The 13,765-nt window shown below is 39.4% G+C and overlaps 1 protein-coding gene across 8 annotated transcripts in view; it reads right to left on the bottom strand.

Annotated features, from left to right (window-relative positions):
- The window catches only part of Dmd (dystrophin), a 2,293,239-nt gene that overhangs the window by 60,500 nt on the left and 2,218,974 nt on the right, over positions 1-13,765 (bottom strand). For 5 of the 8 annotated variants that reach the window (XM_029473189.1, XM_021152893.1, XM_029473188.1 and 2 more), the window contains 4 exons: positions 5,479-5,645; positions 3,168-3,279; positions 854-990; positions 85-123 (listed from right to left, as the gene is read on the bottom strand). In XM_029473189.1, coding sequence (XP_029329049.1) covers positions 85-123; positions 854-990; positions 3,168-3,279; positions 5,479-5,645 — 455 coding nt within the window. The remainder of the gene's footprint in view (positions 1-84; positions 124-853; positions 991-3,167; positions 3,280-5,478; positions 5,646-13,765) is intronic. The other 3 variants (XM_029473190.1, XM_029473192.1, XM_029473191.1) reach the window with 1 other exon arrangement.

The following is a 13,765-nucleotide window of genomic DNA, read 5'->3' as shown; positions in this document are numbered from 1 at the left end:
CTGAATAAACAAACAAAGAAACGGAAAAGATAAACCAAGCGAGTGAGTGCTGGCAGTAGCAGTGCCCTTAGCAAAAGTACTCACGCAGAATCTACTGGCCAGAAGTTGATCAGAGTAACGGGACTGCAAAACAAAAAATGAAGTGGTGAAAAGAGACACGAGCAAACTAACTCAGTGGCAACCGAAATTATGGAAAGGTCAAAAGGAATAAATAAAATATAATCAAATTAGGTTTAAACCATGGAAAGCAATAGCCAACTAAAAGTAAAACATGAATGAAAAGCCAAACAGATAATTGTGAGATTGCCATCAACTACAGGAAAATATAAGGAGTACGGTTAAAGGAAGGAGGGAAAGATAACATCCGATCGACCAGGAGACTCATTCCTACTTACCGTGAAATCATTTCCTGGTACTGGGTATTTCTCTCAAGTGGAAAAGAGTGACTAGGTATGACCACACAATTAGATACAAAAAACACACATGTCCACCGATTTATGAGAGAAGAAAATCAAAATGAAATATTGTCATCACTCATCTGTAAACAGTCCCATAGCTTTTAAAAGTCTTATAAGGCAATTTGTGATGATATTTTGCTGTGGGTTTTTTTTTTTTTTTTCTTCCTGTAAAGTCAAGTTTGACTTTTGGAAAATTTTCAAGAGAAAATGTAATTGAACATCAGATTGTTTGGGGTTTTTTTTTTCTGTTGTTGTTGTTTTTCAGCTAAAGTAAAAGCAACAAGGGAGAGGAACTTAGGAGACTGTTTGCATCTGGGAGTGAAGGAGGGTTTTTGGCTGGGAGGAGTTCAAAGATATATCAAATGCAAGTTTGCTTTGCTTCTGCCACTACTCACGTTTCCATGTTGTCCCCCTCTAACACAGTCTGCACTGGCAGGTAGCCCATTCGGGGATGCTTCGCAAAATACCTTTTGGTTCGAAATTTGTTTTTTAGTACCTTGGCGAAGTCGCGAACATCTTCTCCGGATGTAGTCTAAAATGGAAATGATGAAGAGAGCATTTTTAGGAGAGTGCCATTTCAAAACAAATGGCCATGTGATCTTGATATTCATGGTTTATAACCAGGAAGAATATGGGAAATATGAGCCAAGGCCGTGCATTCAAACTTGACTAACTTCGGTGGGTTACTTATGTCTATTAAGCATGTATCAGTGGTAAAAGAGGGGTATTGAAGGTCGATGAAATAGCTCAGTTGGCAAAGTGCTTGCCACATAAGTGAGTCTGAATTTCCTGCAGCCACGTCAATGCCAGGCATGGTGGTACATATTTGTAACACTAACACTAAAGAAAGCAGAGACGGTAGATGTTGTGGATTTGGTATAATGCTTGCATTATGGATTCCCAAAAATTGCACAAGAATTCATCATGTGAGATATTATGGGTCCTGCCTCCAGCTGGTTCTGATTGGCAAATAAATTTGCAGGCAGCCAATGGCTGGGCAGGGAGACAGAGGTGGGACTTTAGATTTCCTGGGCAAGGGAACCCAGGGAAGAAGGATTTAGAACCGCCATGCAGGGGACGCAGAAAGATCAGGCCTGAGAAGTGCAGGATAGAGAGACAGCCGACATATAAGAGTCATGGCCCAGGAGGGCTGCAGCCCAGAGCAGCCAAGATGGTATATAAGTTTAGTACATAAAAATTCACGACTATCAGAGGGGGAGAGTGTACTAGCTGAGTGGAGGTTTGAGAATAGCCCTGCCATTGAGCTGCTTAGGGCATGTTAAAAATTAAGGCGCTCTGTGTGTGTGTGTGTGTGTGTGTGTTTGTGTGTGTCATTTGAGAATCCACAACATTGGAGTGGTAGCAAGGAACTCGTGCTGCCACCACCGGACAAGTAGAGTGGATTAATATATTACAGCAACAGGTGGGTCCCTAGATTTCATGTACCTGCCAATGAGGTCAACCTGTGACTTCTGGATTCTATGAGAGACAGGGCCTCATAAAATAGGGTAGAGAAAGATACCAGTCTTTAACCTGTGGCCATCACACCTAACAGTACAAACATATATAAACACACAAAAATAAATAAAAATGAAGAAGGGCAATAAATAAAGTATTCAGGCTACTTGATGAATGATAGCTTACAGAAGATGGAAGCCTAACTTCAACTTTTCCTCTTCAGTAGGTCTTAAACTACTTAGTTGACATGAGTATCGGGCAATTCATAGCATGGTGTACTCTCCAATCTTTGTAATAGGAATAATAGTGAGGAAAACAGTTAAATATTTGCAAGGATAACCATTGATGGATGAAACCCATGTTCAAAGGAGAGCAGAACCTCTGTTAATCTTGCTAAAACATAGATTTTGGTTTATAAATCTAGGGCCTGAGTGTATACATTCCGGAGACGCTTCCAGGAGCACTCATGTAGCCATTCGTTCTGTGTCTCAGTAAAATGTCTGAGTTTATGTTCATACCATCTCACTACAGCTTTTCCCAAAGCCTAATACCTACTGGATGTTTTAGTCTGACATGTTTGAGGTTTTGCACATCTTACTTATAGACCCTTGGGCAAGTATTTTAATCTCGGGACAATAGGATCCTCACCTGTTAAAAGAGGATACAAATAACAATACCTATTGCACTAGAAGGCAATTGAAAAGGTAAGTGCTTACTAATCATGTAAATGAGCTATTAAGTATGGCCATGTAAAACATATTTTTCATGTGTCAGTTGATAATATGTCACAGCGCTAAAAGGCAAACAGTAGTGAAAGAAGGTGGTAGGTTATACACTTTGAAGAATACATATAATACTCTCCTCCAGTTTCAACATGCTCTATGGACAAAAGCCCTCTTTATATAATTGCTAAGGTTGCATAAAAGAACTGTAAGATATCCTCCCTACAACATGGTAAAATGTGAAAATGTATTAATCATTCAGAGATATTTATTGCATGCTTAATACTTTTGTTAGGTATCAGAACATGCCTTGTATGAGCATAGGGTGGTAGAACTGGAAGGAAGGAAGGAAGGAAGGAAGGAAGGAAGGAAGGAAGGAAGGAAGGAAGGAAGGAAGGAAGGGAGGGAGGGAGGAAGGGAGGAAAGGAGGAAGGGAGGAAAAGAAAACAGCATTAAACACTGCAATATGCAAATCTAGAATCCACCCTTATCAGGTGAATGAGCTCTTATCAGGAGGACATTAACTTACCGGAGTGCAATACTCTACCATGGGGTAGTGCATTTTATGGCCCTTGGCAACTCGGCCAGAAAAAAAGCAACTTTGGCAGATGTCATAATTAAAATGCTTTAGGCTTCTGTACCTGATAAAGATAGAAACAAATGTTTATGTATTTCTCCAAATCATATTCCCAAAGAACACTCTAGGCAACCTTCTCCCACACTGTTGTTTGTAGAAACAGAAAGCAGTGCTCGTTTGTCCTCACATAGGAAGCTATTAACTTCTTCCTCTAGATTTTTCCAGTGCCTCTCCTAGAGGATCAACACATTTTGGTGGAACGATTATCCCATAAACATCCATATGGAAGAAAAAAATTTTAAAAATCTTATTTAAACTACACTGGAATTCTTTCAGATTAAATAGAAAGATGTGGCCAAAATGCCTGGTCTTTTAAAGACCAAATACTCAAACATGAAAGATATGACAGACAGATTCACCGCATGCTGCCTATTCATTACAGGGACAAGCGCACTCGGAATAATTATTCTAACAAAATTACCAAAAATGAACTTACACAATAAGTAATCAAAATAAAAATGCCACTTAAAAACAACACTTCCTTTAATTATAAACTCTAAATTGGTTGGCATGATTTACCTTTGTGTCAAATTGGACAGTCTCTTTTCTATCTTCAGAAATTCCTCACCATATGATATTGCCATCAGCACCACCAAGAACAGCAGCAGCAACCACAGCGTTGGCTTAAGTGAGGATTTTTCTAATTTATAAGTACTGGTTGATACATTTTCCTACTATATATACTTGCTCCATTCCTCCTGATTTTTGCCTTCCTCAGATAAGAGCCTCAGCCAATTCAGATAAACATATTCCTGTTGTCACATATGGAAAAGTGGGAAGAAAAGCTAGCTACCTTTTTAAAAAAGATCTCAACCATCATTTGAGAAGGGATAAGGAAGAAAGAGAAATGCTGATTCTTAAAATAATCTAATTTGATAAAAGCAAAAAAATTGAAGGTTAAAAATGGGGAGGGGAGGCACTCTTGGTCCTCCAAAGCACAGTACTTTTTTTTTTTCTTTTATAAAAATTTCCAGCGTTGTATACAAATCCCAATGGCCCAGGAAGCTGGCTCAGGAAGATAAGAAATAGAATGCGGTCACCTGCAGCTCCTCCCCCACCCCAGCCTTGCAATCCCTATAGCACACTTCTCATCTGCCCAAAATCAGGAAAGAAAGAAGGTATATTTGTCTGTCTAACTAGGTTTTAGAAATGTTTAAACTTTTTATTTTAAATTAAACCTCTTTGTAAGCTACATGAAATACCAAAGGAAAAACATCAATAGTAAAAGAACTGGAATTTTTAAAAGAAAGGAAATAAAGTAACAAAACAAATTTAAGCACCACTAGAAATGTGTATTTACTAATGCTAAGTGAATTCTGAAGGGGCATTAGCTACAAAGCTAGTGTATAATCCTGTTGCTTATACATGGTATAAATAAGCTCATATCAATCCAGGTATTTAAATGCATCATCATTTCAAAATTAGGACATGGGATTATTATTAGGTTAGTTCATTTAAAAATATCCTACTTCTCCAAATGAGTTAATTGTTTTCCATATTATTTTAAGAATGCCAAAACAATAGCGTGTTTTTCCCCTCTCTCACACCTTTACATACATATGGCATGCTTTCTCTTTTTAGCTACTTTGTGAATCTCATTTGTTTACATAGCTTTTATTTCCTTAAGAATTCAACGGGATATTATAGAAAGAAGAAAATCAGATTCAAAAAGAAAGAAGAAAGTTCTAGGATGCCTGGAACAATTCCTGTTACTTAAGGGGTAAAAAGAAGTGCTGCCAAGTGAGAAAGAGACTGAGCTACCAGGATGCGTCTTCCCAGAATAGAATCAACTCTTCGTTTTATAACTGATTCTTGGAGAATTTCTATAAACAGAAAAGGCCATGAAAAGGAAAACAAGGGTAAAAATGTTTTAGTTCCAGGAAGGAGGAGGTACAGTTCATCTGGATGCCCTTGAAAAACAAATATCACTGTGGAAACAGGTACTCGGGCTTGCCCAACCAAAACTGAGGTTGTGAAGAGCTAGAGTGAAGGTGGAAAAAGACATCTGCCTAATGAGTCAGGTCCACTGAAATAACCCTGCGATCTGGGGAACTGACAGCCATGATCGATGCTTTAGCTCCATCACTTTCTCTCCCACTTTAGAAAGGAACAAACTCACAGCAACTGGCATGGGAAAGAAAAAAATAAAACCTAGTCACGACAAATTGAGGGACAATGAGATGATTTTCTTGAATACTAATACCTGAATCCAATGATTGGACACTCCTTACAGATGTTACACTTGGCTTGATGCTTGGCAGTTTCAGCAGCAGCCACTCTGTGCAAGACGGGCAGCCACACCATAGACTGGGGTTCCAGGCGCATCCAGTCAAGGAAGAGAGCGGCTTCAATCTCAGGTTTATTATTGGCCTGGGAAAACAGAAGGAGAAAAGAAGTGGGACAATAGTATGCAAAGAGAGATGGTGAGAGAGTAAGACCGTATTAATTTTTTTTGGTAAAAAAAAAAAAAAAAAAAAAAAAAAAAAAAAAGAATAGCAAGAATCCCATCTCCCAGCAAGGGCATCTGTTTATAGCTTTTCTCTGCTAATACTCCCTTATCTATCAGAGCCTATCCTCTGGTAAATTGTTGTTATTACTCTGTCTAGCTACTAAATGACAACAAAACGAAACCAAGAAATAGTTTCAAAGGTGAAGCAAAAATACACAGCCGAATGATACTTGATTTACGCTTAATTTTTTTGGTCAGGTATATAAAAGGTAGCTGGAAGTGAAGTGTAAAGTATTTACTGATTAAAATGGAAAGAAAGGGGTAAACACCTCAAGGAACGGTTGATTCTTTTTTTTTTTTTCCCTCTGCAAAAATTCCATTTCCAAGATCTCATATTTACAGAGAAAAAAACAGACACAGATTGTGATAGTAGAGAAGTAGCTTTTCAACAGTCATACTACTACCTGATGGCTTATACTAGTTCCCAGCCATCATAGACTCTGGATGCAGAGCACTCACTCCGTCATGGCACTCCATTGCTTCGCTACTTTTCTCTTTCAAAGTCCCAATTTCATATATGTGATTCATTTTAGACAATACAATCATCTTAGCACACTTAAAACATATCAACCCATCAGTTGACTGATGTTATTATAGTCGTGCATTTTAATCATACCTTGATGTTTTCAATCTTACATGACTGTACTTTTCTATATCATTAGATAGCTTGATAGCATATTGGCTTTTTTCTCTTTATTGACTCATTAATCTCACTTATTCAGCTGAAGTCAGTTCTATCTGAAGCGTATCTTTTACAATTTTCTTTTAGAAGATGTCTGCTGGTCATGGATTGCCCAAATTAAGTATCAAAATATCTCCTTTTAAAGTCACACTCTTGATAGCAGTATTTAGTGGATATAAAATTTTATATAGACAGTTTCAAGGGATATTTTTCTCATTTTGTTTTAGCATTTGAAATGTTATTGTACTTTTATCTCAGTTTCTGTGTTGCCACTATTGAAAAGATTGCCATTCCTATGAAGTTCATTGTCCTTTTCCAGTGGGTTCCTGAAAATGTGGCTTAGAGGCTTTAATCAGCTCTAGAATCTTCTCAGTCATGATTTCCACAAAGAACGTCTCTTCTGCATTCCGTCTCTATTTTGCTTATGGTTATATCATAACCTAAGTGTTAGACATCTACATTATGCATTGTACTAGTCAGGTAGTCCCTGGAATCCCCCACCCCCACCCCGTTTACAATCCTTCATTTGTCAACTTCCATGTCTAATAATTTCTGCTGCCCTATTATCTGGGGAAATACTCATCTATTTCCTTATCAATCTGGTTTGCTATAAAGTTTTAAATCTTTTAAAATATAATTATTTATTTTATGAGTATGTCTGAATATCCGGGTATATGTAGATACACCTCATGCATATGGCAGCCTCTCAGAAGAGGAATTGGATGTCCTGGAACTAGATTTGCACATGGTTGTTAGCCACCATGTCGGTGTTGGGGACTGAACTGAGTTACTCTACAAGAATAGCAAGTTTTTATTGTTAAAGATTTATTTTTTTATTCTATGTATTTGAGTACACTATAGCTGTACAGATGATTGTAAGTCTTCATGTGGTTGTTGGGAATTGAATTTTTAGGACCCCTGCTCACTCTGGTCAACTCTGCTCACTGAGTCCCTGCTCCCTCCCGGCCCAAAGATTTATTTATTATTATACATAAGTACACTGTAGCTGTCTTCAGACTCACCAGAAGGGGGTGACAGATCTCATTATGGGTAGTTGTAAGCCACCATGTGGTTGCTGGAATTTGAACTCAGAACCTTAGGAAGAGCAGTCTTACCCGCTGAGCCATCTCACCAGCCCAATAGCAAGTTTTCTTAACTGCTAAGCCATAACAACCCCCAAATTTTTAAAATTTCATTTTAAACATGTTTTAAAATCTTTAAAATTTTATCCATTGTGAATTTCTTTGCAGTACTGGAATTGAGACCTAACATCTTGAAAATAGTATGTCAGTCAGTATCACTTAGCACTGCTTATCAGATTTCTTGATGTCTGTCATCTGGTCAGTTTTGAAGTCAGTTACAAAGTTTATATGTAGTCCCCTGAAGATGTTTTCGTGGTTGTCTAACAGCACTAACATTATTCAAAAAAATAAAACCAAATAAATAAACAAACAAACAAACCAATCTACCAGCCTGAAGCAGCATGCACAGGACCCTCCTGGACCTGCATCAGATCCTCTGCAAATGGCTTTCAGTTTAATATTTTATATGGAATTCCTGAGTGTATGAACAATGGGTCTCTGATTTCTTGTGCCTTCTCTTGGGCTCTTTTCCTTCTATATGTTTGTCTTGTCCAACTTCAATGCGATACTTTTTGTTTCTTCTTATTATACATTTTTTAAAAAATGATCTACCTAATTTTTACTTACTTTGATTTCTTATGTGCTTAGCTGCCTATGATCTTTTCATAATTTCCGGACATACTTTGTACGAATGAACCACATTCTCCACAGATGATTTCTTCTTTTGGTATTGCCAAAAATAGAGAGGCACTATTTACTCTAAAACCATCCTAAATTGAATATATGGCATGGCATCTTTAGTAGAATTACAGCTAATAAGTGAAGTGCCATCCCATCCTGCCCCTTTCAGCACATACTTTGCTAATAAAGGATCTAGCTCCATCATGTCAGAATGACAAGTAGAATTGGACCAAGACTCCATTTACTTTGTAACACTGACCCCACTTCAGCAGTACTCTAGTCCTTACTAACTCCTAATGACAAATGTAACACCAAATTAATGAGCTTTTTAGCCTTGGGATTTCCTTGTTACAAAATGGTATCAATGCAATCCACTGATCAAAACGATATGCCAATCCCTTTCCCCTATGTGAGACACATCACAGACAAACTGGGATTTTTTTTTTTTTTTTTTAAGGAATCGTTTAGATTCTTAATGGAAAGATGAAAAAAAGATCATGCAAGTCAATGCATTGTTTTCAAAGGACTGGCATCATGGAGCTGAATCACAGAGTCCAAAATCTTAGCCAGTGCCAGTGTATTCACTCACACAGCCACTGTCTAAATATCATCCAGGTGAGAAGAGTATTACTCAGGTGAGAAAGCATCCTGAACATCTGTGTAATGGACCCTAGTGCCAAATGTTTCATCATGCTGAGCTGAAATCACAACAATCAAGCAAAGGATGGGAAAGTTCTAAATTCATAGCCCTAGAATCCAAACCCCAGCTTTGCTACTCACTGCCCATGCAGCCTTGGGAAGATATCTTTATCTGTATGCCTTAACCTTCCTCTGTTATGAAACTGAAAATTTTAACATTACCTGTTTCTTGGGGCTGTTTCAAGATTATGTGAGCCACCAAAGTGAAAGCCATCTGTGTCAGTGTTTGGCATTTAGCACACAACATTTTTGCAGAGGTTATCATTGCCAGCATCAGCCATCTGACTGGAAGCCTATATAGAACCCAAGGCTTCATACATGCTACCTTTAAGCAGCCTTTTCAAGGTTTATCAGAACTGCTCCCAGTTCCTTTTATTTCTTCTTCATGGGGTATCATCTCAGTTTGCCAATGTCCTTCCAAACAATGATTTTTGAAATATGTTCTATTGGGAATGATACCTCCGTTGCTCTGTACGGGGTAATGAATCACTTTTATTTGATCTAGACTACAATTTCTGCTCAACTCAACTCTGGGTCAATGTTTGCCAGTACATTCAGCAAAATGTTTTATGAAAAGAACGTCAAAGTAATTAAGGATTTATCTTCAGTATTTCACCAGAGAAAAACCATGTTAAACTTCATTTGATCTCAAATTTTCCCAACTTATAATTCAGTGAGCCCCCCCCCCCAAGAACTTTTTTCCCTTTGAGTTTACAATGTGTATGAGCACCACAATACATTAACGCTCAGTTAAGCAATATGGTGAATTCTGGTGTCTTCTGTTACCTAGAGTTCTTTCACACTAATTGGGATTTCTTTCCTTTCATATCTGTCAAGAAATTTACTGTTGGTTTAAGCCCATTGTAAACATCTCACTGGTTTAAAGTCCTGATAACAGTAAATTAACTATTGCTTCCAACGTAGGGCTTTTCATATTTTAAAATATATGTTCTCTTCACATTTAAAAGTTACTGGTGAAGCTAACCATGGTGCCTCATGCCTTTAATTCCAGTATTCAGAAGGCAGAGGCAGGTAGATCACTGTGAGATCAAGGCCAGACTGGTCAACATAGTGATTTCTAGAACAACCAGGGCTACATAGAAAAGACCATGTCACAAAAGAGAGAGCAGTCAGTGAGAGGGAGCGAGGAAGAAATGGGGGATCAAGAGGGAGAGGGAAAGAGATATATTACTGCTTAAAGCATTGAACAGACCACAGACCAAGGGCCAACATTAAACACTTTACAAAAGCCTACAAGTTTAACATAACTGGTGATTCTGTCCTCTCTGGTTGTTGAACTATGACTCTTCCCTGTAGTATCATCTAGTATCTGCTGCACACATTTCTCCATCACACAAAGACATAGGAGACTTTGTCAAAAGAACTGCCAAGTGATCAACTACACAATATGCCCTATAACAATCTCTTGCTCTACTGGTCTAGAAACGCAATTTAGCAAAATAACCCTTTCTAGCCAGAAGACAAACCATTATAGAAAAGCAATAAATTGAAAAGCATTACTAATTCATTACTACTTATACTATGAATTTACTCATGCTTAATCAGAAACTGTTAGCATTGCTTCTAGGCTCTGCCCCACAGTTACCTTGGCAACAGCCAGGTATGCCTGATTCATTATAAGAGAGGCTGTTTGCCCCCTTCTCACTCTCTTACCCTCTTACGTTCTTACCCACTCTTTGCCTTCTCTCCCCATTCTCCTTCCCCCTCTCTCCACATGTTCCTGGCCAGCTTCTCCTCCCTCTGTATCTTTTCCTCTACTCCTTTTGTCTGTCTTGCTCTCTCTGTCTTGCTCTCTCACTCTTTCTCTCTCTCCTCCCTCTCTCTCCCTCTCCCCCCCCACCCCCCCTCTCTCTCTGCCTTTCTCTGCCTCAACTCTCCTCCTCTTACCCTAAATAAACTCTATTCTATATTAGATCTATCATGGGGCTGATAACTCAGGGGGAAGAGATGCCTCAGCATGGGACCACAGAGGCACCCCCTTCCACCTCTCCATACTGTGCCTCTACCAAACATATCTGGGTCTTTCTTTTTTATAAAACACAAGTGACTCAGATTTAGAAACTCACAGATTCACATCTCCTGCTGCCACATGGACTTAGCAACCAACGGATTGCTTTCTAGACCTATCTACCCAAACACTGGTGAACTGGTAAGCTACACACACCATACACACACACACACACACACACACACACACACACTGGTTGTTGAAAATGTCCCCTGATTCAAAGAGAGGGCTGTTAAGCTCTCTGAGGATAGTCATGACTGGCCTTCTCATTGAACCTTCTTTCTAGAACCTCTACCTCTAGGTGACCCCTCCTTCTGGCTCTCCAGGAAGTGATTCTCCCTCTGCCTCTGAGCCCCACACCTGACCCAGAGCTCAGCCCCCAGTTGACAGAATGATGACCTAGTGAACTGACCTGGCTGCCACCTTAGTTACCTACCACATTTGTCCTCCAGATGTGGAAACAAATCACTAGTTCCTCTCCTACTCTTACCCAGAAGGGAATATCTTCACTGCCATCCCTCCCAGTCTAATTTACAGGCTAAATTTGGCCCCATTATCCACAGACCAATAACTTTACATGGCCGCTTAAAGATGATTTATAAAACCCCAGTGATTCAGCTATCTGTAGGCCCTCCCCGCTCATTCTCTTGCCAATTTCTCTAGGCTTCCACTCCCCACTTCCTTGATTCTGCTGCCTCTATGTGCATCTGCCTGCTCCTACCTCCCCACCCCCTAATCCCCAACTCTACCCCCACTCCCCAACCCCAGTATTCAGCTCTGCTGAGCCACTGTAGTCCTGCTGCCACCATTACCCTTTGTTCTCTGGCTCTTAGAACAGCATTCTTGTGGTCACCACTGCATCCAACCCCAACCCTGCCTGCTCAACTCCACCTCCCTGCACTCAGTGGCATAGGTGCCAGTGCGCCACCCCACACAGCAGCTGGAGAGCACTGGCTCTCCTGCCTAAGCAGAGTTGCTAGGAGGCAGAACAAGGCTTCAGGCACTGCTCAGTCCCACCCTCTTGCCAATATTCTGCTCTGATGAGTCTCAGGCCTGCTCCCACCACCACGACAAGTAGCTCAACACGAACTGCTTAGATTTCTCTGAATGTTTGTCTTTGCCATGCTTCTGTTGGTCCATTCTAAGATACACAGCCACATTTCTACAGCTCCATTCTAAGGTATAACACGTGACCCTTAGCCCCATCTTAACTAGGGGCAGTCCTGTGACTATCTGCCATCTTTGTTGTGGGCAGATAGGTTTTGTTATGTTATTACTTCGGCACCATCTTAGATAAAGGCAGTCATGTGGCTAGCTGTCACTGCAGCACCAACTTTGTTATCGGCAGCCTCTAGTTCACTACTATTAGGAATGCAGTCTGTCAAAGTAACTTAACAATTAAGATAAGGTTTCCATTTTATTCTGTCTTTGTAACTAATGATTTATAAACAGTAAAATTTAAAGGTCTCTGTCTTAAATACATAGTTAGCCTTTTTTTTACTACTGTCATTAAGTCAAAATGTGCTCTCTTTATTTGCTAGATACATGTAGAACAGATAATTAAATAAACACAGGTTGTCTAATTCAGATATGCTTAATAGACTGGCTCTCAATCTTATCAGAAATCTGCTAAATGTAATGTTAAATGTTTGGCCCTGTTGTGATAGAAAGAGACTCCCAAAACTTGACAGTTTACCCCCATGGTCTCCTAAAAAGATATGGGCACAACGACAAGATTCAACCTGTATTGTAGTATGATAACCAATAAGAAAAACTGCTTCATTGTCTTGCCTGATGCCAGGGTTTGGCCTACGCTGTGGACAAATAGAGGATACCCTCAGAGTCAAATGTCTCACATTGCCTAAGTCAAGGTGGGTTATTTCTCCTTTCACAAGTACCTACTCCACAGGAAAAACCTTTTCATCTTCTGGGATGCCAGCCAGACTGACTGCCCAAGTTGTGATGGAGACCACAAGGACCTGGAAACTGTTTAGGTAGTGGACTATACACCAACTTCTGTCATTTTAATTAATACATGACTCCTAGATTATAATTTATTCTTTCCAGATTTCTGACTACATTGGCAGCTAAGTTTGACAGCTAGAAAACAGACCTCCAGCTCCTTAACCCAAGATAATCCACCACCTTACTAGCTCATTAGCAAATTCATTAACTAGCTAACACTGCCAGATTTCTTATCAAATATAGACAGGTTTGCCTTGCTCACAGGCTTCATGATAAAGGATACAGAAGTTCAGATGTTACAAATGTAAGTTTCCTTTGGTTATCTTTTAACTATAGACTTAAGGCATTCCTCATGCTAAACTATATGATCAACTATTATATTCACTGGGTCAAGGTTTTGAGTTTCCTTTGTCTTTTAATGTAAACTTAAAAATGTTTCTCATTATGGTATTTTGTCTCCTAGACAGAAGGAAAAAGTCCTTCTTGCTCCTTCTGCTCCACAAAAGGATTTTGCCTTTCCTAAGCTCATCTTTAAAAATTACCATGTTGTTAACAAATTTATCTCTTTTGTAAACTTATAAACTCTAGGAAACCCACTCAGACCTACTTCTCATGGACCAAATAGACTTTATCCAACTAAGTACACCTTCTAATTAGTAGCCTAAGTTCCTACATGGCACCTATTCTACAGAGGATTCCCCTCCTGTTCCTGAGATTGGGACTTCCCTCACCCCAACCACCAAACACCTAAGAAAAAAATTTTCCTCCCAAACTTACTTAATTAACTCTATTCTCTACCTCTAATGTGTGTGTGTGTGTGTGTGTGTGTGTGTGTGTGTGTGT

Source organism: Mus caroli, chromosome X, assembly GCF_900094665.2.
Source record: "Mus caroli chromosome X, CAROLI_EIJ_v1.1, whole genome shotgun sequence".
Classification (NCBI taxonomy): Eukaryota; Metazoa; Chordata; class Mammalia; order Rodentia; family Muridae; genus Mus; species Mus caroli.
Note: the sequence above shows the minus strand (reverse complement) of the source record. Positions and strands in the feature narration are given on the sequence as shown.